The sequence below is a fragment of the Coregonus clupeaformis genome, chromosome 6 (genome assembly GCF_020615455.1).
Source record: "Coregonus clupeaformis isolate EN_2021a chromosome 6, ASM2061545v1, whole genome shotgun sequence".
NCBI lineage: Eukaryota > Metazoa > Chordata > Actinopteri > Salmoniformes > Salmonidae > Coregonus > Coregonus clupeaformis.
Window position 1 is genome coordinate 10,786,823 of NC_059197.1, and position 24,946 is coordinate 10,811,768.

At 44.8% G+C, this 24,946-nt stretch overlaps 1 protein-coding gene across 6 annotated transcripts in view; it reads left to right on the plus strand.

Moving 5' to 3' along the window:
- Positions 1-24,946, plus strand: part of abcc5 (ATP-binding cassette, sub-family C (CFTR/MRP), member 5) — an 87,151-nt gene that overhangs the window by 27,031 nt on the left and 35,174 nt on the right. For 4 of the 6 annotated variants that reach the window (XR_006659637.1, XR_006659633.1, XM_045218291.1 and 1 more), the window contains exons 3-18: positions 502-647; positions 948-1,103; positions 1,493-1,637; positions 6,439-6,672; positions 7,029-7,202; positions 7,280-7,427; positions 7,940-8,088; positions 8,695-8,802; positions 9,760-10,086; positions 10,532-10,603; positions 11,329-11,453; positions 11,793-11,865; positions 21,960-22,163; positions 22,402-22,545; positions 22,738-22,834; positions 23,850-24,034. Coding sequence is in view for 4 of the 6 variants with exons in the window: in XM_045218291.1 (XP_045074226.1) it covers positions 502-647; positions 948-1,103; positions 1,493-1,637; positions 6,439-6,672; positions 7,029-7,202; positions 7,280-7,427; positions 7,940-8,088; positions 8,695-8,802; positions 9,760-10,086; positions 10,532-10,603; positions 11,329-11,453; positions 11,793-11,865; positions 21,960-22,163; positions 22,402-22,545; positions 22,738-22,834; positions 23,850-24,034 (2,487 nt within the window). In the remaining 2 variants the exon portion in view is untranslated. Of the gene's footprint in view, positions 1-501; positions 648-947; positions 1,104-1,492; positions 1,638-2,711; positions 4,191-6,438; positions 6,673-7,028; positions 7,203-7,279; positions 7,428-7,939; positions 8,089-8,694; positions 8,803-9,759; positions 10,087-10,531; positions 10,604-11,328; positions 11,454-11,792; positions 11,866-21,959; positions 22,164-22,401; positions 22,546-22,737; positions 22,835-23,849; positions 24,035-24,946 lie in introns of those variants that run through there. The other 2 variants (XM_045218298.1, XM_045218297.1) reach the window with 2 other exon arrangements.

Sequence of the window (24,946 nt, forward strand, 5' to 3'; positions counted from 1 at the left end):
AGACTAGAACCTTGTGCACTACTTTTGACCAGGGCTCATAGGCCAATGGTCTAAAGTAGTGCACTATGTAGGGAATAGGGTGCTATTTGGGACACATACTACAATGTTCTGCTTTCTCTGCACTCGGGCCGATGAGGTGGCCAGATGATTACCTAATACTCGAGTCATGTCTGAGTGAACTTCTCAAATTTACTGTCATCAAGCAAGTAGGGACTGACGCTACAAAAATTAGTGATGGGGATTTGTAAACTCACTCCTGAGCCTGAGACTTGTTGCCAATTTGAATCCGTTTTGGTGGCGGGACTGGCTAAGAACATTTTAGGTGGGCGGTCACGTGTGTTTGCTAGGACAAGGTCCTGGGGTCTAGTCTCGGTGGGAGGAAGTGGTACAGCTACCTCTATAATGTCCACCACAAGCTAAATGCTTCCAATGCATCCATCACGTCAATGTTTAAAATGTATCTGCTCTTATCGACAATACAATAATCTCCTTCAATCCCAGGATGCACTGGAGACGGCGGCAAGGGCAGAGGGCGGTTTGTCCCTGGACGGTGGTGCTCCTTACATGAAAGAGCTGGAGGAGGAAGCAGTACGGAGCAAATACCAACACAGCGTCGGCGTCCTCAAACCTATCCGCTCCACCAGCAAGTAAGCAAGCAGCACCACCGCTGTAAGAGGTGCATATCGGTAGGGCCTGGAGTTTTTCCTTGTCAGGCCAAGTGGTCAGGAAAGACTGGGTCCTACAAATAGGTGCTCTCTCACCTATATTGGCCCTTTTTTAGAATAAGATTTGTCACACAGTTCTTTACAGTAACCTGGCCTAGACCACCAAAGAGCAAGTGGAATGGAATAACTAAGGAGGAAATCTTGAGACTCCTCTTGCTGTACACGAGTAGAAGTTCCTCTAACTTATCTGTCCCCCACAACTCCACCCCACTCCCCCCACAGGCACGAGCACCCGGTGGACAACGCGGGCCTCTTCTCCTTCATGACCTTCAACTGGCTGACCCCGTTGGCTGTTCACGCCCACCGCAAAGGCCAGCTGCTGCTGGAGGACGTGTGGGCCGTGTCCCAGTTTGAGAGCTGCGAGGTCAACCGCCGCAGGTCAGTACTGATCGCTGCACATACAGGGTCACAAAGGTCACCCTTCCAAGGATAGGTCATTGAGAATGTGCTTGGCCTGGGTCTCGGCCTCTGTCTTATTTTTCAACATTTTAACTGGTCTTTGTCTCGATACCCTTGGGTTTTGGTCTGGGTCTCAAGAGGTTTGGGTCGGAGTTCTCAACAGCTCCAGTTTTCTTCCCCTTAACAAAATGTTTTCATTGTTTTATGGACAGTGATAATCAGAATGTAGAGGGGGTCAGTTTCAGAGGAAGACAGAGAAAAGGCTTTGTGCTCATGTGGTACCTGACTCCGGCCTTGACTCTTAGTAGAGGGAGAATAGAGTGAGTGATTGTTGGTCGACTGTGGTTTGATCACCTGTGTGTGCGCAGGCTGGCCGGGCTGTGGGAGGAGGAGCGCAGGGTGAAAGGGGACGAGGCCTCCCTGTGCGGCGTGGTCTGGGCGTTCTGTCGGACCCGCCTGCTTCTCTCCATCCTCTGCCTCATGGTCACCCAGCTAGCCGGCTTCAGTGGCCCAGTAAGTAACGCCATCTCATCCTCCCCCTGTGGAGGCTTTCTTTCAGTAGCGCTCTCTCTCTCTCCCCCCTGCCTCTGTCCCCTTCCCTCCATTAAGGCTGAGGCCTACAGATGAGTTTTACGTGTGTTAAGATTCTTCTGTCTCAATGTTAACCCTTTACACTCGTGTGAATTGGCCTATATTGATAGGGCTACATTGAAATGTTTCTTACAGAAGAAATATGAAAAACATGGTAGCAATTGAAAGGGAACAGTTTGGAGATTATGGGAAAATTATTAGACCTGAATAGAGGACTCAAAAGTTCACCTGACACAAGACTGAATCCAAACATTACACTGGTGATTTTATGTGCATTTTACATTGACTGTACTTTTCGCCGCAATCTGAAAAAACTGGATACATTCAGTAACATAAGAATATTCCTGGGAAATGTGGGGTATAAGGCAAAACAAGGACAAAGGTTTGAGTGAAGGGTCTAACTGGTGTTTCCAAGTGGCTACACATCTCTCCAAAGTGTGCAATTCCTAGGTAATTTCAATGCACTTTTATGACTCAAAGAATAGTATTTGAGTTTTCCTAGCTGTGCCGTTGAGGAACTAGAGCAAGCACACTTGTATTTGTTTTGTTTGAAACACAACCCTGCATCTCCGCCATCACACAATTTCTGTTGTTTACACATTCCAAAAATGGCACATTTATAAATTGCAATCTGGGTCAAGTGGGAATCATTTGAAAGCTTGTTCTATTTCCAACATGACTAGCTAAGTTATAAAATACGATCTTAGTGTTAGTCTTCACTAGGCAATTCAGAGAAACAGATTGTAATTTTGGTGTGCATAGAAAGGAGTCATGAGTGCATTCCGGTGTGTATTCTGCAGTGAATTTTCTTCCCAATAGACAAACAACCTGGTTGTTTTTAACAGAATGAGCCTATGACGCCATGTCATCTTGTAACTGTGCATCAAACATAGTAATCAAAAACGTTGACACTAAATGAGTTTTATGATATCGAAATGTGAAGTGCACATTTGGACTCACAGGTGTTTGGCTTGCTTGTATGACATCAAAGCGGTATTTATTATAATCCTAAATATCTCATCTTTCAAAAATGCATCGAGTCCTCTTAATTTACAGCATTTCCCTGACTCAGACGCCAAAACATTAGCAAAAGTTGCCCAATTAGCGGGAGGGATGGGGGCAACTTCTTGTCACGTGCGGTGCTCAAGTTCAGAACGGCTGTCATCAAAACTCATACAGCGATGTGAAGCACAGAGCCTGAGCTCTGATGTCATGTATAGCATGTTACTGTACAGCCACTGTGTTCCAATTTAGTTGCTTATCAGTGCCAAACTCTGCCATTTTCAACCCGTATACGGGTACGAGTGTAAAGGGCTACACTGTGGTCTGAAATGTGCCTTACTGACGACTCATTTGAAACCAATTAACTGGATACTAGAGGAGGGTTATGGAATGGGATGTTTTTGTGTTTTTACCAGTCCAACTCCAATCTGTTTCTTTTCAATGGTGTCATCTCGGATCCATTGTGTCTGGCTTTTTTGAGGAGACCACAATGTTATGGGTTATGGAAATTGTGAATCCTTGTTCTTTAGTTAACAATACCTTAGTCAGAAACCTTCCTCCTGTCTGCCGCCCCCTAGAGGGTCTCTGTGACTAGATAGATGACACTTGTTGCAATTGTCCATCCTACAGCTGTTTTTTATGTTGTTCTGGTGTTTGTAGGCCTCTCTTTTTATGAGAACAGGTGCTTTAGAGGGAAGGGTTGTGTTCATTAGGCACCAAACGGAAAGAAAACTGACTGAAACAGGGGGGGACTACCTGGACTTGCCCAATTTAATAACGCACATTTCCGTTATCCGTTGCAAAGTGTTTTCTGTTGCGTGTCCTAATGAACACGACCCAGGTGTTAGGGTTTTCCTAGGATAGCCTCTGTCATCCTCTTCCACAGGGAACACAGTGAGCCGTCTCTACCTCGTTGCAAAATTCCCCAAACCTTTCCACAGTTCTCAGGTTTTCCAGAATATTCTGAACCTGTGAATTTTCAGGAAAACCCAGAAACTTTGGGAACGTTTCAAGAATTTTGCAACCCAAGTACTGTCATCTGCTCTTACTATAGCAGCACAGCAACACACCTGTGTCTCTCACCCAGGTTAAAGCAACCCAACTAGTACAGAATGTTCCTGTAACGTTTCCTAGTGGTTCTCCTTTGGTAATTTGAAAAATTATTTGCCTACAACATTCTGGCAATGTTATGTTGGTTCAGGAACCTTCCCACAACCTAAATGTTTTTTTCCCCAGAACGTTAACCAAAATGTGTTAGCTGGGAAGATTATTGTATCACCCCCATTATTATAGATGGGCAGTTTGGGACGGGGTGAGGGCATGGCATACAAGTGTTTGTGCTCACTGCTCCCCCCATGCAAGGTGGCGTGTGACAGAGGCTGTTCTTCAGATTCCACAGGGTGTCCGTTTAAACCCCTCGGCGAGCAATAGAGAATGAAGCGGGCAGAGACCCTGGGGAAGAAAGCCGGAGAGGTAAGGGCATGTTTCTCATGCAGGGATGGATCAAAAGTTATTTCTCTAAAACGTTTTTGTCTCTTACTCTGTCTCTCTCTCTCTCTCTCTCAATTCAATTCGATTTGCTTTATTTGGCATGACGTAACAATGTACATATTGCCAAAGCTTACTTTGGAGATTTACAATATGAACATAATTAAAATAATAATAAACAATATTGACGACAGTAACAACAATAATCAAGGGTCAAAATAACCATACACTGAACAATAACAATAAGCATACAGGACATGTGCAGGTTGGTTGGTCTGTCAGACACTGTCCCTCATCTTATGGCAGGCAGCAATCTAGTGCGCTGCCAACCCACAGCTCTCTGCGTCCTCCCCCAACAGGACGGGTAGCCTATCCTCATCAGAGAGGTCTTTGAAACCTTGAATATCGGTTTCGAATTTGGGGAAATGACACTCTAATCTCTCTCGCTCTGATATATAAAATCTCTTAATAAAATAACTGATGGGTTACCACAATGCACTGTAAAATGCTGTTCGATGTCATGAACATAGTTTTTATTTGTATGTTTGTATGCAGTGTTCAATGCTGTTTTGTTTTTCTTGATTTATCACTTCTAACAATCTGCTGTTATAAACAAACTTGCTCAGTCAGACTGTCATATTAGTCTCAGACAATCGGACCGGTTTTCCCATTAAATGCGATGTGTTGTTGGACTGTTCATCCTCTCAGGCTAGAGGGAGGAGATACAACACACTAGGCTTGTATCAACAGACTCAACCTTTTTTGGGCCTCATAATCCCCCCTCGCTAAAAGACAGGTTGGCATGGTCCGCTGGTGGAACACCATTCCAGTGCCATTATTATTCCCCCCCCCCCTGGATCTTTGGACAATGATCTAAGGGGAGACGCAACTAAATATGAGATGTCACATATCTCAACCCAGAGGACTAGAAACGTGAACAAAACAAACTAAAAGACTGAGGCTAAACCTGACAAAACTCTGTTGACCTGATCTTGTGCCTCTGATGTGAATTGCGTTTGATACTCTTTCCTGATGGATCTGATCAGCTGTGTTTTGTTGTTTTCTTAACCTGTTTATGATGGATTTACATGTGTGCTGTTTGCAATTTTTTAAAATAGTTTACACGAATGGTTTCAAGGTTTCTATTTGCCTATTTCAATAAAACATGCATTTATCAACAATGTAGGTTTGCTGACTCCCTGGTTGTGGACTGATTAACGTGAATGTGGAATTGATTGTTGGTACATCGTGTGTGTCAGTGTGTATGTGTGTGTGTCAGTGTGTATGTGTGTGTGTCAGTATGTATGTGTGTGTGTCTGTATGTGTGTGTGTGTGTGTGTGTGTGTCAGTATGTGTGTGCAGGATTCCACACCTTTTTCTATTCGCTCTGCTCTGTCTCTCTCGTCTGTATAATCTGCTGACGTTAACTTCCAGTTCTTTTAGACATAACTGCACGGCCACTCCCACCCGATGTGACTGTAGGTATAATGTCTGAATCCATTTACCTGATGATGCAAACAATAGGAAATGTCATGTTGGAATGGGATTCTCTGTGCCGAAAAACGGCAGTGTCAATCTTTCCCTCTTTTAAAGGATCTTAACAAAATCTTAGCAAAATGCCACCAGAGGTAAAGGGTGAGAGCTGAACCTAAAGAAATAGTCAGTAGAGCCTGTTCAGCTTCCCTCTTCAGATGATTATCGGTAGTCATGGCATGACGGCTTTAGATAGTCTTGAATTAGTAGATGTCCATGATGATGGCGGTGGTGATGTAGATGTCTTTTGGACATGATGGTGCTGTCAGTCACGTGCCCTGTGCTCTCTCACCTTCCCCCCTCCTCATCCCCGCCCTCTCCTGCCCTCTCCTCTCCTACCCTCTCCTCCTCCTGCCCACTCCTCTCCTGCCCACTCCTCTCCTGCCCACTCCTCTCCTGCCCACTCTTCTCCTCTCCTGCCCACTCCTCTCCTCTCCTGCCCACTCCTCTCCTGCCCTCTCCCGCCCTCTCCTCACCCGCCCTCTCCTCACCCGCCCTCTCCTCACCCGCCCACTCCTCTCCTGCCCTCTCCCGCCCTCTCCTCTCCCGCCCTCTCCTCTCCTCTCCCGCCCTCCTCTCCTCTCCCGCCTCTCCTCTCCCGCCCTCTCCTCTCCTGCCCTCTCCTCTCACGCCCTCTCCTCTCCTGCCCTCTCCTCTCCTCTCCTGCCCTCTCCTCTCCTGCCCTCTCCTCTCCTGCTAGGCCTTTGTGGTGAAGCGGCTGTTGGAGTACACAGAGCAGGCGGAACCCGACCTGCCCTACGGCCTGCTGCTGGTCGTGGGGCTGCTGTGCACCGAGCTGGTCCGCTCCTGGTCACTGGCGCTCACCTGGGCCCTCAACTACCGCACAGGCACCCGCCTGCGGGGCGCCATCCTCACCATGGCCTTCCACAAGATCCTGCGGCTCCGCAGCATCCGAGACAAATCCATGGGACAGGTGAGACCACCAGACAGAGGTTTCACACAAATTGTTTTTCTTTAAGAGAACTGGGCTGGTGAGATGGGGTGGGAGGGACAGGGGTGAGATAATGGTTAGCCTCACAAAAATGCTAGCTCTCATTTAGGCTAAACGGTGTTAAGGGATTTCAGATGTTGCTTATCGTTAGTGTGAACGAGAAAGTGCCAAAGTAACTCTGTTCGAGACTCACCTTTAATACAATACTAGCATTGCAAAACAGTTCGCTATTGTTGCCAGAATGCATGATTTGCAATGCAATACATGGCGTGTAGAGTAGGAGATGGAGCTGGTGTAGTTCTGTACTGATGTAAGTGTCTCTCTTGCTCTCTCTGCAGTTGATCAACATGTGTTCTAACGACGGCCAGCGGATGTTTGAGGCGGCGGCTGTGGGCAGTCTGCTGGCAGGTGGGCCTCTTATCGCTGTGCTGGGGATGGGCTACAACCTGGCGATACTGGGTCCCACCTCCTTACTGGGCTCTGCAGTCTTCATCCTCTTCTATCCTGCTATGGTGAGCAGCATACAGACTTACACACACACACACAGAACAATGAAAAGACATGATATAACAACATTTCCCTGCTGCAGATGTTCAGCTCGAGGCTGACCGCCTACTTCAGGAGGAAGGGCGTGGCCGTGACGGATCGGCGGGTCCAGAAGATGAACGAGATCCTCAACTACATCAAGTTCATCAAGATGTACGCCTGGGTCAAGGCCTTCTCCCAGGATGTGCGCAGTAAGTGCCGTGTGTGAGATTTAATTGATCAATTAGCTGGATGATAAATTTTTCTAAATGACTGGTGGCATTCCATGTAAACTTTTTCGCAGTCGTGCTGCGCAGAATATCAGATTTTGGAAAGTTGCAAAGTTGTGTTGCATTATGGGGATAAACAATTCCAACTTGCGCCTACATGTCGACTGCCGTTTCTTTACAAAAACATGGTGATCAAACGTCACGAAGTTTCAACTGCAAGTTGCTCTTCACCAACTTCAACCTGCAGCCATCGTCTGCATTGTGGGAGGCTTTATTGTCAACCAATCATTAGGGTGTTTTTGTTTCACCAATGCAAAATGCACCTCTCCTGTCGACTTCCATCTGTAGTCATCTGCATTAGCCTAAACCTGAATACGACCAGTGTTTTACTGACTGACAGACTGATTCATTGTTTGACTGGCTGGTTGGTTGGATAACTGACTGACAGACTGATTCATTGTTTGACTGACTGACTGATATATTTGCCCTTGCAGGGATTCGAGAGGAGGAGCGCGTCATCCTAGAGAGGACAGGCTACTTCCAGAGCATCACAGTGGGCGTGGCTCCCATCGTTGTGGTGATCGCCAGCGTTGCCACATTTTCCACTCACATGCTTCTGGGCTACGACCTCACCGCTGCTCAGGTAGCTACCAGCTATCTGGTCCAATCCCAGTCTGCCTCCCAAGTGGCACCATATTTAGTGCAGTACACTTGACCAGGGCCCTACTATGGTGCAGTAGATAGGGAATAAGGTACTATTTCATCCACCCTAGGCCCTAGACACTCCAGTAGATCAGAGAGGATTGAATATGTGTAAGCAATATTTCCAACCCTGCCAATCAGAAGAAAGACAAGTTGAGGCAAATCAAATCAAAGCAAATGTTATTTGCCACATGCGCCGAATACAACAGGTGTAGACATTACCGTGAAATGCTTACTTACAGCCCTTAACCAACAATGCATTTATTTTTTAATAAAAAAGTAAAATAAAACAACAACAAAAAAGTGTTGAGAAAAAAAGAGCAGAAGTAAAATAAAATAACAGTAGGGAGGCTATATACAGGGGGGTACCGGTGCAGAGTCAATGTGCGGGGGCACCGGCTAGTTGAGGTAATATGTACATGTGGGTAGAGTATATAAAGTGACTATACTCGAGGACAGGATTTGATGGATGCTTTGACTGACAGAAGCCGGTCAACCAGGTCTGAAACAAAGGATGGATGGTGTTGGATCTTTCTTCCCCTCGCAGGCATTTACAGTGGTGACCGTTTTCAACGCCATGACCTTTGCCCTGAAGGTCACCCCTTTCTCTGTCAAGTCCTTGTCAGAAGCATCGGTAGCCATGGAGAGGTTCAAGGTAAGATTCCTCCCTTTTTCTTTCTTTCTGGCTGTCGTTTCGGTTGTCTGTTCAGCTGTTTGGCTCTCTGTTCAGCTGTTCGGCTCTCTGTTCAGCTGTTCGGCTGTCGGTTCGGCTGTCGGTTCGGCTGTCGGTTCGGCTGTCGGTTCGGCTGTCGGTTCGGCTGTCTGTTCAGCTGTTCGGCTGTCGGTTCGGCTGTCGCTGTCCGTTTCACCCAGTAAAACAACACATTTCACTGCACCTATCTGGTGTATGTGACAATAAAAACATAATCGTCGTCTGGCGCTGTCTGTAACGTCCGTCTCTGTCTGTTCATATTGGCGCTGTCTGTTCGTCTATTGCTGTATGTTCGTTTATTGCTGTCTGTTCGTCTGGCGCTGTGTGGTATGTGAGTGGGATGTGTTGGGTCTGCCTGTCCGTTGGTCTGGCTGGCTCTCTGTGGCATGTGAGTGGGATGTGTTGGGTCTGCCTGTCCGTTGGTCTGGCTGGCTCTCTGTGGCATGTGAGTGGGATGTGTTTGAGTCTGGGTATGTTGTCCTGGACCTGGAAGGGGCTCTGTTTCTCCTAATCCCCCTCTCTGTCCTCTGAGAAAACACACACCACTTCAGAAAACACACACCCACATTACTTCAGAACACACAAACACAAGACACACACCACTTCAGCACCTCCCGGAACAATGGGCAGGGGGCGATGCGGTGCCAAGCGGCTCTAGATGCAATGTGGTCTTTTGAAACCAAATAGATAAAATAGATTATTATTATTATATTATTAGATAGGTTTGAACTGCTTTAACCTTTACATCAATGACCTTCACATTGTCATCATGACTAGACTCCTACATGCATGTGTGTGTCTCAGAGTCCACCTCTTGATGCCCTGTCCTCGCATAGCGGCCGTATCAGCGCCTGTACTGTGTGTGTGTGTTCTCTGACACCGCTCTCTCTGGCCTACCAGAGCCTGTTCCTGATGGCAGAGGTGGAGATGATCCGGGACAAGCCCCAGAACCCCCAGGTTGCCGTGGAGATGACGGGCGCCAGCCTAGCCTGGGAGACGGCTGGTCACAGTGCCCAGCCCACACCCCGTGGCACCCCCATGGTTGGCGCCACGCAGAGACACGGGCGTCGGAGGCCCACCCAGGAGTACAAGGCAGGGGAGCAGGCAGGGCGTCTGCTGAAGGAGGGGGAGATCCAGTCCAGCCCCGAGGGCAACCCCCCTCCCATCCCCTCCGTCAGCCAGCGGCTGCAGAGGACCCTGCACTGCGTGGACCTCACCGTTCAGCAGGTAGCTAACTAGCCACGGGACGGGGGTGTCTGGTTGTGAAAGGACAGAAAAGATTTCACGTACAGTAGAACACAGTGCACACATCCAGTGGTTTGAAGCAGGTGATGGATGTCAAAGAATATGGCTGCGTCCCAAATATAGTGCACTTTGTTTGACCAGGGCCCGTACACTAGCTGGGGAATAGTGTGCTATTTGGGACACAACCCATGTTCAGCAAAAAGTAAAATAAGACTGCGATCTGTGGGCTGTACAGTTTGAAGAGTTATTGTGGTTAACTGACCAGGGGAAATTCATGGCACTATTTATAGGCTAAAACTAGGGATAAGAAAACCGTCATACATTTTAGTTAGTTTTATTGTGCACTGCGATTCATCTTTTCACTGCCAATGTGTACAACATGAATAAACGGAACTAAAATATCCACCATACTATCCTCTGTCTCCAGGGGAAGCTGACTGGGATCTGTGGAAGCGTTGGCAGTGGGAAGAGCTCTCTGATCTCTGCCATCCTTGGACAGGTAAGATAAGTCTAACAGGCCTGCTACACTGGACGTGTCATTTTTGTGGCGCGTGAGTCGCTCCTACTCACGGTCCGTAAGCAGGACAGCTCCGCGAGAGGCTTGCGCTGCTCAGCGTAACATTACGCTCTGGTTCTATTTTTAAGAATCCGATGTGCGGCTAACGCCTGAGAGAACTTGATAAAGTGATTTGCGCTCTGCTCACACAGCAAACGATACACGTCCAGTGTAGAAACAACAGCACAGCGTAAGAAATATACTCTCGTTGGCCAATGAGGACACCAATTCAATAACAGGCACACACTGCAGTCCCTGTGGCCCTCCCTTACTCTATAGACAACTGTTGACTAAGCTGCATGATGCCCAGGGGCCTGTTGGACAGGGTGCAACTTTACTGAACGTTCAGATATAACTTATGTAGAACACATGATTGCCTTGTCAGGTAGAATGGGGAATCGTGTCTGCTCTATCCTTCACAATTCTATCTGAACGTTTCACTTCACTCAATACATCCCCCCTGGTGTGAATGGTTTTAGGGTGAAGTTGCCCCTAGACGCTGATCTATAGTCAGTTTAGCATTTCCCCCACTAATGGTTAAGGTTAGAATTAGAGGAGTGGAAGCTGATCCTAGATCTGTACCTAGGGGCAAACTTCGTTGCGGAGCATGTGAGTGATGGGAGGATGACCTGTAGTGAACTCTGACCTGTGACCTTTATGACCTTAAGATGACCCTGCTGGAGGGCAAGGTGGCAGTGAACGGGGACTTTGCCTATGTGGCCCAGCAGGCCTGGATCCTCAATGCCACGCTCAGGGACAACATCCTCTTTGGGAAAGAATACGAGGAGGACAGGTAACGGAATGAAACTACAGTTGTTGTTGTTTTAGTTTTGTTAAAGTATATATTTATTTTATTGAGGTAGGACAGTGAAGAGGAGACCAGAAAGGTAGGTGAGATTGCGAGTCAAAAGGGCAGAGGGTCGGATTCGAACCCATGCCGACACTGGTAGCCTAGGCTGGCCGTACATGTGTGCCGGGGTCCACAGCATTACCCACTGGAGCTCACAGGCCACAGGAATGATACTACTGTGAGAATCGATTGGATTAATGTACATAGCGATTTCTAAGGTGCTCATCCATTACCCAATATATACTGTAGCTCTGAAGTATAATCCAACTGTGTGTGTTCAAGGTTCCAGGCTGCTCTGAGTGCATGCTGTCTGAGACCTGACCTGGCTATACTGCCCAACGCCGATCTGACTGAGGTGAGAATTATGATTTGTTTATCCACCATGGAAATAAGACTTCGGGCCTTATTGTGTCTAGATGAGCAAAAATGTTATAGGTCCGCACTGTGGCGGTCATGAAGTTTTGTCAGCCGGTTAGTGTCATGCAAATGACTGCCGCTATCACAGTAATTCACCGTTAATTAACATAAACACGTTTTGCATCTCCAGGCCTCCACTTATACAAGCCACTGATGTGGGCCTTTTGGAACATCTACATTTTTTAAAAGTCTAATAAATCCATTTAATATACACCATCACAATAATTCCATTATTTATTCTAGGCAGGTCTAAAGAAACATTATGACATGAAGAAAATGTATTTCAGAGGAACAGAATATGAGTTGGCCTACTGTATGTTATCTGGCTTTGCGCCATGCCATTGTCTGTAGGCTTGTTCATTTAGCAGAAAAGATACAGTATGCTTATAAGTCCTGTGCCATTATTTTATTTATATGATTTTATAGTAAGAATAATATAAGTTAACTTAGCTGAAAAAAATAGAAAATATATTTTTCCTATTCCGGAGCGTTTAAGTGCTATGTTGAGCATAAAACAGATCATTTGAAACAGGTCCTATACACTAGATTTAGAGTTATTTGGCAACTTTAGTTGTGAATGATACAAACCTTAGAATGTCTTAGAAATCAAAACGTACAGTGCATTCGGAAAGTATTCAGACCCCTTGACTTTTTACAAATTTAGTTACGTTAGAGCCTTATTCTAAAATTGATTAAATTAAATGTTCCCAATCTACACACAATACCCCATAATGACAAAGCGAAAACAGGTTTTTAGAAAATGTTGCAAAATAATTACAAATACAAAACATAATTAACTTATTTACATAAGTATTCAGACCCTTTGCTATGAGATCAGGTGCATCCTGTTTCCAGTGATCATCCTTGATGTTTCTACAACTTGAGTCCACCTGTGGTAAATTCAATTGATTGGACATGATTTGGAAAGGCACACACCTGTCTATATAAGGTCCCACAGTTGACAGTGTATGTCAGAGCAAAAACCAAGCCATGAGGTCGAAGGAATTGTCCGTAGAGCTCCGAGACAGGATTGTGTCAAGGCACAGATCTGGGGAAGGGTACCAAAAAATTTCTGCAGCGTTGAAGGTCCCCAAGAACACTGTGGCCTACATCATTCTTAAATGGAAGAAGTTTGGATCCACCAAGACTCTTCCTAGAGCTTGCCGCCTGGCCAAAGTGAGCAATCGGGGGAGAAGGGCCTTACTCAGAGAAGTGACCAAGAACCCGATGGTCACTCTGACAAAGCTCCAGAGTTCCTCTGTTGAGATAGGAGAACCTTCCAGTAAGGACAACCATCTCTGCTGTACTCCACCAATCAGGCCTTTATGGTAGAGTGGCCAGACGGAAGCCAGTCCTCAGTAAAAGGCACATGACAGCCCGCTTGGAATTTGCCAAAAGGCACCTAAAGGACTCTGACCATGAGAAAAAATATTCTCTGGTCTGATGAAACCAAGATTAAACTATTTTGCCTGAATGCAAAGCGTCACGTCTGGAGGAAACCTGACACCATCCCTTCGGTGAAGCATGGTGGTGGCAGCATAGGCCTATACGTTCTCTCCCAGACTCATGGATAAAATGTTTGGAACGTAGCATAAGGTAACCAGTCCATCCAGTATGCATATTAATACAGTCCACACTTAAAGGCGATTACTCAAGATTAATTTAATTTTGGAGTATAGGCTAGACCAAAGACATCTTAAATCAGTTTTTTAAATGTTTTTCTGCCGTGCGTAATATATGGTAGGCTATGTATTGTATAACGACACAATCATTATTTTAATTCACGTTTTCTTTCGTGTTTGGGCTCATATATAGGCCTATGCATAAGCTCTCATATGCAGATGGGTGTTTTGAATTAATCATCACCTTAGAAAGCGCTGTCCGGGGATTGGAGGGACGCCATGTGCGACTGACGTGTTTTCCGTTTGCTCCCGTGGTATTTTTAAAGTTTATGTGAATTTTGCAGCAAAACCGTATTTATTTTCATATATTATTTTGGTGATCCCTTCCCGTAAAAACCAAGACTACTTTACTTCCAAATATCAGCATGTCGACGAAACATAAGGCCAAAAACATGACTTTGAGAAAACCCGGCCTACAAGACACACTCTCATCACCGCCCTCCCCTGAGCCTGACGACCCGGGGACTGATACTCTACCCGGGGGGGCGGCTTGGCCTGGCGGCGCTGAAGTGAACATTCTCGAGGCCATCAAACTACTACGCTCTGAGATAGTTGAAATGAAAACGGAGGTGGTTGCTACGATTGAGGCCCGAATGAACGAGACGGTGCCGGCAATCGCATCACTCAAAACAACAATGGAGTCGCACACTACAACGATTGCAGCACTGGAGACCTTCGCTACAAATGTCTCCGACTTAACTACATCCCTGGAGGCTGACGTGAAACGCCTAGCTGCGGATTTGAATAAGGTGAAGGAGAGCTGTGTAAGTTTGGAGGGATTCTCTCGCCGCAATAACCTGAGACTTGTATCAGTCCCAGAGTCAGCGGAAATGCCTCGCGCCACGGATTTCGTTTCTGGGCTGCTGAAAGATGTTCTAGCCTTGGATGAAAAGCCCCTGATTGATCGTGCCCACCGGTCGCTGCGCCCAAAGCCCCGGGATGGGGAGAGGCCCCGTGACATAATTCTTCGAGTGCACTTTTTCCATGAGAAGATGGAGATTCTCCGACGAGCCCGCAATACCACTCTGAGCTTTCAAGGACAGAGCTTCTCCATCTACCAGGACTACTCCCCCACTGTTTCCAGGCAGCGCGCAGCTTTCGGACAGGCCAAACGACTACTTCGGGACCATCCAGGTGTGAAGTACGGACTGCGATTCCCGGCCCGTTTATGGCTATCTCATGATGGTAAAGACTACACATTTGAATCTCCGGATGAGGCCTCTCTCACATTCAACGTCACATCAAGAAGTCTTGAACTTGCTCATAGTTCAGCAACTGTTGCTAGCGAACTGTGGATAGTAAGTAACCCACCTGTGGTACAACTATGTTTAGCTACAACATGCTAATTTTGTATAGTTGGGGGGTTGGCGTACCCATTCAGGCTTATTTGATGTGATCTAATGTTTTGATCATCTAGTGTGCTTGCCTTACAAGCATTCAGTCATTTTAATTTCATTGTATTGCGGTTTTACTATACTCCTGTGTTTTCTAGGCTGTCCTGCTCACCTATTCAGTTTGTTTACATAGTGTCTCAGTGACTCAAAATATTCTTGGTTATTTGCTTACTGCATCCGTTTGCATTGACCCAGTAAACAGTAAATGCTTCCCGAGGCGACACGTTTTTTTTGGGTCTTCACTTAAATTTTAAAGTTCTGAGCGTCATTTATGCCCAGCAAGCGTTAAACGTTGCGCACACGTAGTTTTTTGGTCTTGGTTGTAAGCTGTCTCAGCATTCAACTAGACAACTATTATAATAATAATAATTGTTATCATTTTTGATTGTCTTACTACGATTTCCTTACTTCAAATTAGGTTTTCGGCTGAGAGCCTTTACACATTCTATTTATTTTCTTTATTTTCTCTCTCAAATGCCTGTTATAAGACTGGGAATATAATTATATACATCTACAAGTGGTGCTTTTGTAATTTCGTCTGCACAAGGGATTCACCTTAATTTATTTTATTTAAAAAATGATTATCTCTTTTTGCTGTTTGATCCACTAACAAAACACGACTTTAAAGAGCGGGACTGTGGGTTTAGGTTTAAGACCGCACTCTCACAGACATACTGTGCGAAGAGAACATGCTCTATTTAGGCTTGTACCTCGTTTGGGAAGGTACTGTCTGGGATGGGGGGGGGGGGGGGGGGGGGGTTGAATTGTTCAGTTCTAATGTTGTCATTCTGTCTTTTTTGTTTTTTTTCGGTACTTTTTTCTCAACATCTACCACCGTACATTATTACTCTGAGACAAGTTATTCTGGGGTTTCTGGGCGCTCATTGCTTTTCCATTCTATGCTCTAATGACGGGGTTGTATAACGGGAATGCCCAGAGGGGCCGAAACAATGCGATCAAATACATTTCGTGGAACACCAAAGGGGTTAATAACCCAGTGAAACGTAAGAGGGTGTTGACACACTTAAAGGGTTTGAATGCAAATGTTGCATTTCTACAAGAGACTCACTTGAGGACTGGTGAGCACTTTAGGATGCGTAGGGACTGGGTTGGTCAAGTGTTCCACTCTAACTTTCATAGTAAATCAAGAGGGGCTGCCATTTTGGTTGATAAAGTCACTCCCTTTGTAGCTTCTGAGGTTATCGCTGATCCTAAGGGACGATACGTCATAGTAACCGGTAAACTGTTTTCTACCCCTCTTGTTTTGGCTAGTGTTTATGCTCCCAATTGGGATGACACAAGTTTCATTTCTTCCTTTTTGTCTGCTATACCCAATTTAGATTCTCATTTATTGATTTTAGGGGGGATTTCAACTGCAAAATGTCCCCAGTTCTTGACAAGTCCTCACGAACAACTACAGGCCCATCTAAATGTGCCCTACTTATTCAAGCCTTTCTTCAGAAATATGCCATGTTTGAGGCCTGGCGTTTCCTACATCCTACAGATAGACAGTATTCCTTTTATTCTCATGTTCATCAAACATACTCCCGGATTGATTACTTCTTTTTGGACAAAAAACTTTTGCCTAACCTTCGGCAGTGTACTTACAAGAGTATTGTTATTTCGGACCATTCACCATTAGTGCTTGAACTAGAGTTTCCCCAGCGACCTCCTATGTGTTATCAATGGCGTCTTAACCCCATTTTACTCTCAGATAAGGAGTTTGTCAATTTCATTTCTTCTGAAATCACCTTATTCCTAGAAACTAATTCAACACCAGGTATGTCCTGCTCTACCATATGGGAGTCTCTCAAAGCATACCTACGTGGCCAAATTATTTCTTATACAGCCAACCAAAACAGAGTTCGCTCTCAGCGACTTCGGGACCTGAGCGAATCCATAGCCACATTGGATGAGAAGTATGCCACGGTTCCTTCCTCTGATCTGCATAAAGAGCGCCAACTACTCCAATCTGAATTTGATGAGCTTTCTACCAGGCAAGCTGAACAGTTACTCTTGCGAGCTCGGTACAGAGTGTATGAACAAGGCGACAAGGCCAGTAAACTCCTTGCACATCAGATCCGTAAATCTGAGGCCTCACGTTTAATCCCACAAATAAGGACCCCGTCTGGTGCCACCACAGTTATACATAAAGAGATCAATGATCAATTCAAACAATTTTATTCTGCGCTATACACCTCTGAATCCCCTCAAGACCCTTTGCTGATTGATTCCTTCTTTAATGGCCTGAATATGCCTTCAATTGATACAGACACCAATGACTATCTAGAAGAAGAAGTTACACCTGAGGAGATTGCAACAGCAGTGTCCGCAATGAAAAGCGGTAAATCACCGGGTCCGGATGGTTTTCCAACCGAATTTTACAGGACGTTTTCTGGTCTGCTTTGCCCATTCTTGTCTCGACTATTTGCAGAGTGCCTTAATACCTCAAAGCTACCGCCTAGTCTTTATCAAGCTTCAATTTCATTACTATTAAAGAAAAACAAAGACCCCCTGGAATGTGGATCCTTTCGCCCAATCTCGCTTTTAAACTGTGATTACAAAATCCTAGCCAAGCTTTTAGCCATCCGTATGGAAGGCTCGCTGCATCAAGTAATACACTCTGACCAGACTGGCTTTGTGAGAAATAGGCATTTGTTTTTCAATATTAGGCGCCTTATGAATATACTGTACTCCCCTGCGTCGGAGGACCCAGAGGTGGTGGTCTCACTTGATGCAGAAAAAGCGTTTGACCGCGTTGAGTGGGATTACCTAACAGCCACCCTTTATAGATTTGGCTTTGGCCCCAAATTCATTGCGTGGATAAAAGATTCTTTATTTTTCCCCCATGGCTTCGGTACGGACTAACAACTTGTCCTCTGACTATTTTCCCTTGCACCGCGGATCCAGACAGGGCTGTCCACTCTCCCCCTTGTTGTTTGCTTTGGCAATCGAACCTCTCGCCATTGCATTACGCTCTAATGATGCCATTCAAGGAATAATCCGGACGGGCTCAGAGCAGAAAGTCTCGCTATATGCGGATGACCTCCTTTTGTTTATCTCTAACCCTGATACCTCATTGCCACGCGCCTTATCTGTTCTTAAAAGGTTTGGATCAATCTCAGGGTACAAGCTGAATCTAGGCAAGAGTGAGCTTTTTTCCTGTAAACAAGGCTGCTTTAAAGTGCTCTTTTACAAGTTCTCAGTTTAGGATTGTCCGGGATCAATTCACCTACTTGGGAGTTAAAGTGACAAGGAAATATTCAAATCTGTTTCAGGAAAACTTGGTTGCTCTAGCAGACAGTTTGAAACAATCTTTTGCTTTTTGGAATGCGCTACCTCTTTCTCTTATCGGAAGGATTAATGTCATTAAAATGAGTGTGTTGCCCAAATTTCTATATTTATTTCAATGTCTACCCATTTTTATTCCAAAATCTTTTTTTATTTCACTGGATCAAACATTCATGCATTTTATTTGGGATGGCAAGGTACCACGGATTGGTAGAAAACATTTACAGAAGCCTAAGTCATTGGGGGGTTTAGCTCTACCAAATTTTCAGACATACTATTGGGCTGCAAATTTCAGAGCCCTTCTGTACTGGCTGCAGACTGATCCTACTGGCCCTAGACCAATCTGGGTCCAGATGGAGTCTGAATCGTGTAAACCTGCTGCACTTTCTTCTGTGTTGTGCTCGTCTCTCCCAGTGTCCCTAGGCAAAAGGTGTGTCAACCCAATTGTAAAGCAGTCTCTTAAAATTTGGAATCAGTTCCGCTTAGCCTTTGGCCTCGAGGCTTTTCTCTATCAGGCCCAATCAATCAGAACATTTTATTTCCTCCATCTTTGAATGATGGGGCTTTTGACATCTGGCACTCACTAGGCCTCTCCTCACTAGCCCAATTATTCTTTGATGATACATTTGCCTCTTTTGCTCAGCTACAGGAAAGGTTCAACCTCCCCCAATCCCACTTTTTCCGCTATCTCCAGACTAGGAACTTTGTCAGAGCTAACACACCTGAATTTCCCCATAGGCCTGTGAATACAGCTATAGAGAGCATCCTGGAGCTGAACAAGCTTCCTAGGGGCGCAATTTCAGATGTATATGCAATCATTCATGACTTACAGAACCCTTCTTTGGTGCCTTTAAAAACTCGATGGGAAAAGGATTTGGGGGGAGGAACTTGGGGAAGACACCTGGGAATCTGTGCTGCGCAGGGTGCATTCGTCCTCTTTTAGCACTAGACACAGCCTCATTCAATTCAAGGTGGTTCACCGTATCCACTGGTCTGGGGCCAGACTTGGAAGAATATTCTCTGATTTTGATCCTACCTGTGTCAGATGTAAAATTGAACCGGCCACACTGTTGCATATGTTCTGGGGCTGTCATAAACTGTCAGGTTTCTGGGAATTAATATTTAAATGTTTCTCTGATATATATAACACTGTTATAGATCCCTCTCCCCTTACAGCCCTTTTTGGAGTACTGCCCATAAGCACCCCCTGTCAAGAATCCAGTCGGACACTGTTGCTTATACAACTCTTTTAGCTAGACGGCTAATACTACAGAACTGGAAGATGGCAGCTCCCCCATCTTATAAATATTGGGTGAGAGATGTGTTGTGCTCTCTGGAAATTAGAAAAAATTAAATTCAATTCACGTGGGAACCCCAAACTGTTTAATGAGGCTTGGGCTCCATTCCGGTCTTACTTTAAACAGTCCATCCTCTGATGGCATTCCTATTAAAACCAAAATAAGTCTGTATTTGACCCCCTGTGACTTAGGGGTTGGATGAGCATTTCTCTGTGTTTTTTTCTGGGGTGGGGTGGGGGGCATTAAGGTTGATGTGCTTATTGATTGTGACCTGCGGATGCCTTGTTCATCTCGCCCGGGCAGAGACTAAGGTGTGAGCTTGTTTTTCCCAGTTATTTTTATTTTTTAATTCTGTTCACGCCTACATAACATTATCAATATTCATTTTTTATTTTAAAGCATTGTAAACTTTTTATTTTTGGTCCAGTGGATGATTGGTCTGTGGCCTTGACTGTCTGTGAGTGGTTGCATTTCTCCACCCCATCCCTTAACTGTTTACAGGAACAATGGTGAGGTGTTTGCTCTGTCCCTATTCTATAGATTGCCCTTTAACCTTTTGTAGCCTTCTGCCTGGTGTGTTTAACTTGTCTAAAGTATGGTATCTTTAAAGTTATTTTTTTTTTATATGTATTATTTGTATTTTTTTCTAGTTGAGTATATTATTTATATTGCTTTGTCTTGTCTGTGTGTGTGTAAAACTTAATAAACAGAGTTCTCAAAAGAAAGCGCTGTCCATTTCGTTATGTTAGGCTTTGAAACAGCATCCACAACGACCATGTTTTCCACCCAGTTTCAACCTGTTGTTGAACTTCTTTCTTCAAATTGATCGATCACAGTGAGGTAAGTTTTAAAAGCTTGATACTGTTTTGATGATAAGTGTGTGATGTGATTTTTGATTGCATTTTTATTGATGTCAGAGTGGTTAGAGGGACAATAGAACGCTTCGTACCAGGCCATTAGCGACCTGACGGTACTACCAACGCATGTCCAGAGTGCATAAGAGGAGATTACCGAGACTCAATGGTCACGGAATTTTACTGCGGTCCTGACTCATGGTAATACTGTCATCGCAACAGCCCTAGTCCGCACTGAAAAACATGAAGCTTACATAATTTTTTTAAATGTATACTTTTTTCACTCTATCAGGATAGCATACACATACGTTTTGGCTTAACAGCCGCCTTCAGTGTGTAGGTTCAACATTTTGGTAAACAGCATTTATAGGGAACACAGGTGAGCAACAGGAACTTCAATAAAGTTAGCTGCCAATCAGGGATGTTGGCTTTACTCAATTTTGTTTTTGTAGGATATAATGTTGTCTTCAACTGGAGCACCTTCACAGGGGAGGATTGGGACAAGAATTTGTCCGTGGCATTTTACCCACACCAGCCCACATCACTGTGCGCATCGCCAACTCAGCCCCCACACACACATCCTACACCCAGACCCTACACAACCCTACTTAGACAGAGGCAGCACACACAAAACACACACGCACTCCTTGTATATAGCATAGTTATTACCTCAACTACCTGGTACTCCTGCACATTGACTCAGTACTGGTACTCCTTGTATATAGCATCGTTATTACCTCAACTACCTGGTACTCCTGCACATTGACTCAGTACTGGTACTCCTGCACATTGACTCAGTACTGGTACTCCTGCACATTGACTCAGTACTGGTACTCCTTGTATATAGCATCGTTATTACCTCAACTACCTGGTACTCCTGCACATTGACTCAGTACTGGTACTCCTGCACATTGACTCAGTACTGGTACTCCTGCACATTGACTCAGTACTGGTACTCCTTGTATATAGCCTCATTATTACCTCAACTACCTCGTACCCCTGCACATTGACTCTGTACCGTTACTCCTTGTATATAGCATTGTTATTATTTTGTGTTACTATTTCCTTTTTTATGCTGAACAAAAATATAAACGCAACATGCAACAATTTCAAAGATTTTACTGAGTTACAGTTCATATAAGGAAATCAGTCAATTGAAATTAATTCATTAAGCCCTAATCTATGGATTTCACATGACTGGGAATACAGATATGCATCTGTTGGTCACAGATACCTTTTAAAACAAAAGTAGGGGCGTGGATCATAAACCAGACAGTATCTGGTGTGACCAAAATCTGTAAAACTAATCTTAACAGGCCTATTGGCCGCCGGCCATATCATCAACTTTATTCATTTTTATTTGTATATAAAAAAAAAATGTTTTTGTTTGTCAGTATCATCCATTCCCCCCTAACAAAAAAAATGGTCCAGCCCATCTGGCAAATCTGCCCCTGCACCTTCATATGTATTGTTATTATATTAATCAATCAATGAGTCCGTTATGTCTCCTCAGATCGGAGAACGTGGCGCCAACCTGAGTGGCGGACAGCGCCAGCGGATCAGCCTGGCGCGTGCTCTGTACAGTGACCGAGCCATCTACATCCTGGATGACCCGCTCAGTGCACTGGATGCCCACGTGGGCAACCACATCTTCAACAACGCCATCAAAAAGCAGCTCCGCCACAAGACCATCATCTTCGTCACTCACCAGCTGCAGGTAAATACTTTATCCATTTTATATTGGTTGTAAAGCACTACATAAGATACATGCGCATAAGGTCTAGATAAGCTACAGAAGGTCTTGTATTAACCTTAAGAAGCAATTATTTGCTATACAATTGTTTGGTAGGACAATGCCCAAATTTCCTGCACAACAGCATTTTCTCATTGCTAGGTTGGGCCCCACCTTTCCTTATGACGTTCAGGGAATGAAATCTCACTGTGTGTTTGTGTAGTACCTGGTGGACTGCGATGACGTCATCTTCATGAGGGAGGGCAGCATCACGGAGCAGGGTAGCCATGAGGGCCTAATGCGTCTCAATGGAGACTACGCAGCCATGTTCAACAACCTACAGCTGGGAGAGACGCCCTTCATAGAGGTGAGAGGGACAGGTGTGTGTGTGTATAGACAGTTATGCTAAAAATATGTTTTCGGTACAATTTATTTCAGATGTCCACCACTGATGTCTTGTTTAAATTTAGTTTGCATATGTCATGTAAATTGAGTGTGGTCTATATTGTGGTTGTATTGTGGTTCACATAACGTGTAACATGTCATTGTTCCTCAAAAGGTGCCAACTGAGAAGTCTGGGAACTCCCTAAAGAAACCCCCAGAGAACACAAAGTCTGCATCTATAAAGAAGGACAAGCCTGTTAGCAAAGACAACGGTACGGAACCATTGTACTAGCTACAGGTGTGCGTTCTTGTTTCCTGTCCTCAGCTCCTTTCCCTCAGTCATGTTAGATTCTAAATAAACAGAGTATAACTTACGAACGACTAGTAAAGCTCAAACCAAGTCTATTCACCCACTGGGTCATACAGCTGCATAAGACAAAGACATGTTTCCACAAGTAAATATATTTATACCCTCTGGTGGGCGGAGTCAATCCCTTGCACATCTAGACAGCCAATACATCTCTGTTGCTAGGCAGGAACTTGAATGATGCCTGTTCTTTCTTACTTAATCTGACCTCGACCCAAATTCCTCACTCCTCCCCAACTCACGGCTGTCCTACCTGTCCTATCTGTTGACTGGAACCAGACTGTGGCCCTTCTCCTCTCCATAGGATACATGAGATTTAACAATAACATGTTCTGACAGAATGTCAACTTCCTGTCCTCCCCTTTATCACTCAGTAGATTTCCACACCCTCTGTTCTAATATGGTAACATGAATAAGGATATTTCATATTTCAAGTTTAGAAGTTAGTACCCAACAGTCATAACCACAAAGCACTTGATGAATGTGGTGGAATGTTATCCATCCTTTATACCTTCTAGTGCTTTGGTAGAAAAGGAGACTGTTAAGGAGTATTGAGACCGAGGACGACATAATATGTTTGCAAAACAGTCCTCAAAAAGCCACAAGCAAAGTTGACCAAAATAACCATCACACTTGTAATATACAAGACGGCATTTCATTCACAACTCACAAGAATATACAATACACAAGAAAGTAAATAATTGCGGTTGTCTCATGGACATATTATGAGTAAAGTTCATCATTCTTTCCACAATTAGTACCGGTATAAACTATTTTTCCCAGAGTTCAGTGCTAATAGAAAATCTCACCCACCTTAACCTCGTCCCCAGCTGCTAGGTGGGCGGAAGTGTCTGGGAATGAGATTACACCCAGCACTGCCTCTGTCCCTTACTCAACCTCCCTCTCTCCTTGTCCCCCAGGCCAGCTGATGCAGGTGGAGGAGTGCGGGCGGGGCTCGGTCCCCTGGTCTGTGTACGGCGTCTACATCCAGGCCTCGGGCGGAGCGCTGGCCTTCCTCCTAATCCTGGCCCTCTTCGTCCTCAACGTGGGCAGCACGGCCTTCAGTAACTGGTGGCTCAGTTACTGGATCAAGCAGGGCAGCGGGGTGAGTGGCATCGGGTGGCAGGGTTGGGGAAGGGGGGGGGGGTCAATGTAATTTCAGTGTAGTGGTCGATTCTGGAAGCGAATTGGATTTAAGAGTAGAAAAGTCTGCCTCGACAGTGAATGGCACTTTTTGGATTTCAATTCATCCATTTTGTATACCCTGGGCATTGGAGTTGGAAAATGTAAAAAATGTGAGTGTTGATTTGGAATGGTGTTGCCGTTGATCCGTCTTATTTAGTTTTAGATTTTAAATCAATATGCAGATACGGTAGTGATGTGAAACTTTATAATATAATAATATGCCATTTAGCAGACGCTTTTATCCAAAGCGACTTACAGTCATGCGTGCATACATTTTTGTGTATGGGTGGTCCCGGGGATCGAACCCACTACCTTGGCGTTACAAGCGCCGTGCTCTACCAGTTGAGCTACAGAGGACCACTTTGTTCCTGATATGCCCAGGGTTGTGGGTCAATCCCTTTTCTATTCAGGAGATGAATTGGAATTGTCATTCTCTTTCTCAAATTCAATCTTCAAGAGAAAGCCTGATTACTTACCGAGATTAATTTTTTAGGCTTTGTTTAGGCCTAAACTTTTTGGATGATACGGTCAACATTCTGGATGTCCTGAAAGTACAAACTGAACTTGTCTTTGGAGAAGAAGTAATGTGCCTTTTGTTAGAAACTGTAACAACTAACTTAGGAGTAGTACAGTCGTGGTCAAAAGTTTTGAGAATGACACAAATATAAATCTTCACAAAGTCAGTTTTTATGATGGCAATTTGCATATACTCCAGAATGTTATGAAGAGTGATCAGATTAATTGCAAAGTCCCTCTTTGCCATGAAAATGAACTTAATCCCCCAAAAACATTTCCACTGCATTTCAGCCCTGCCACAAAAGGACCAGCTGAC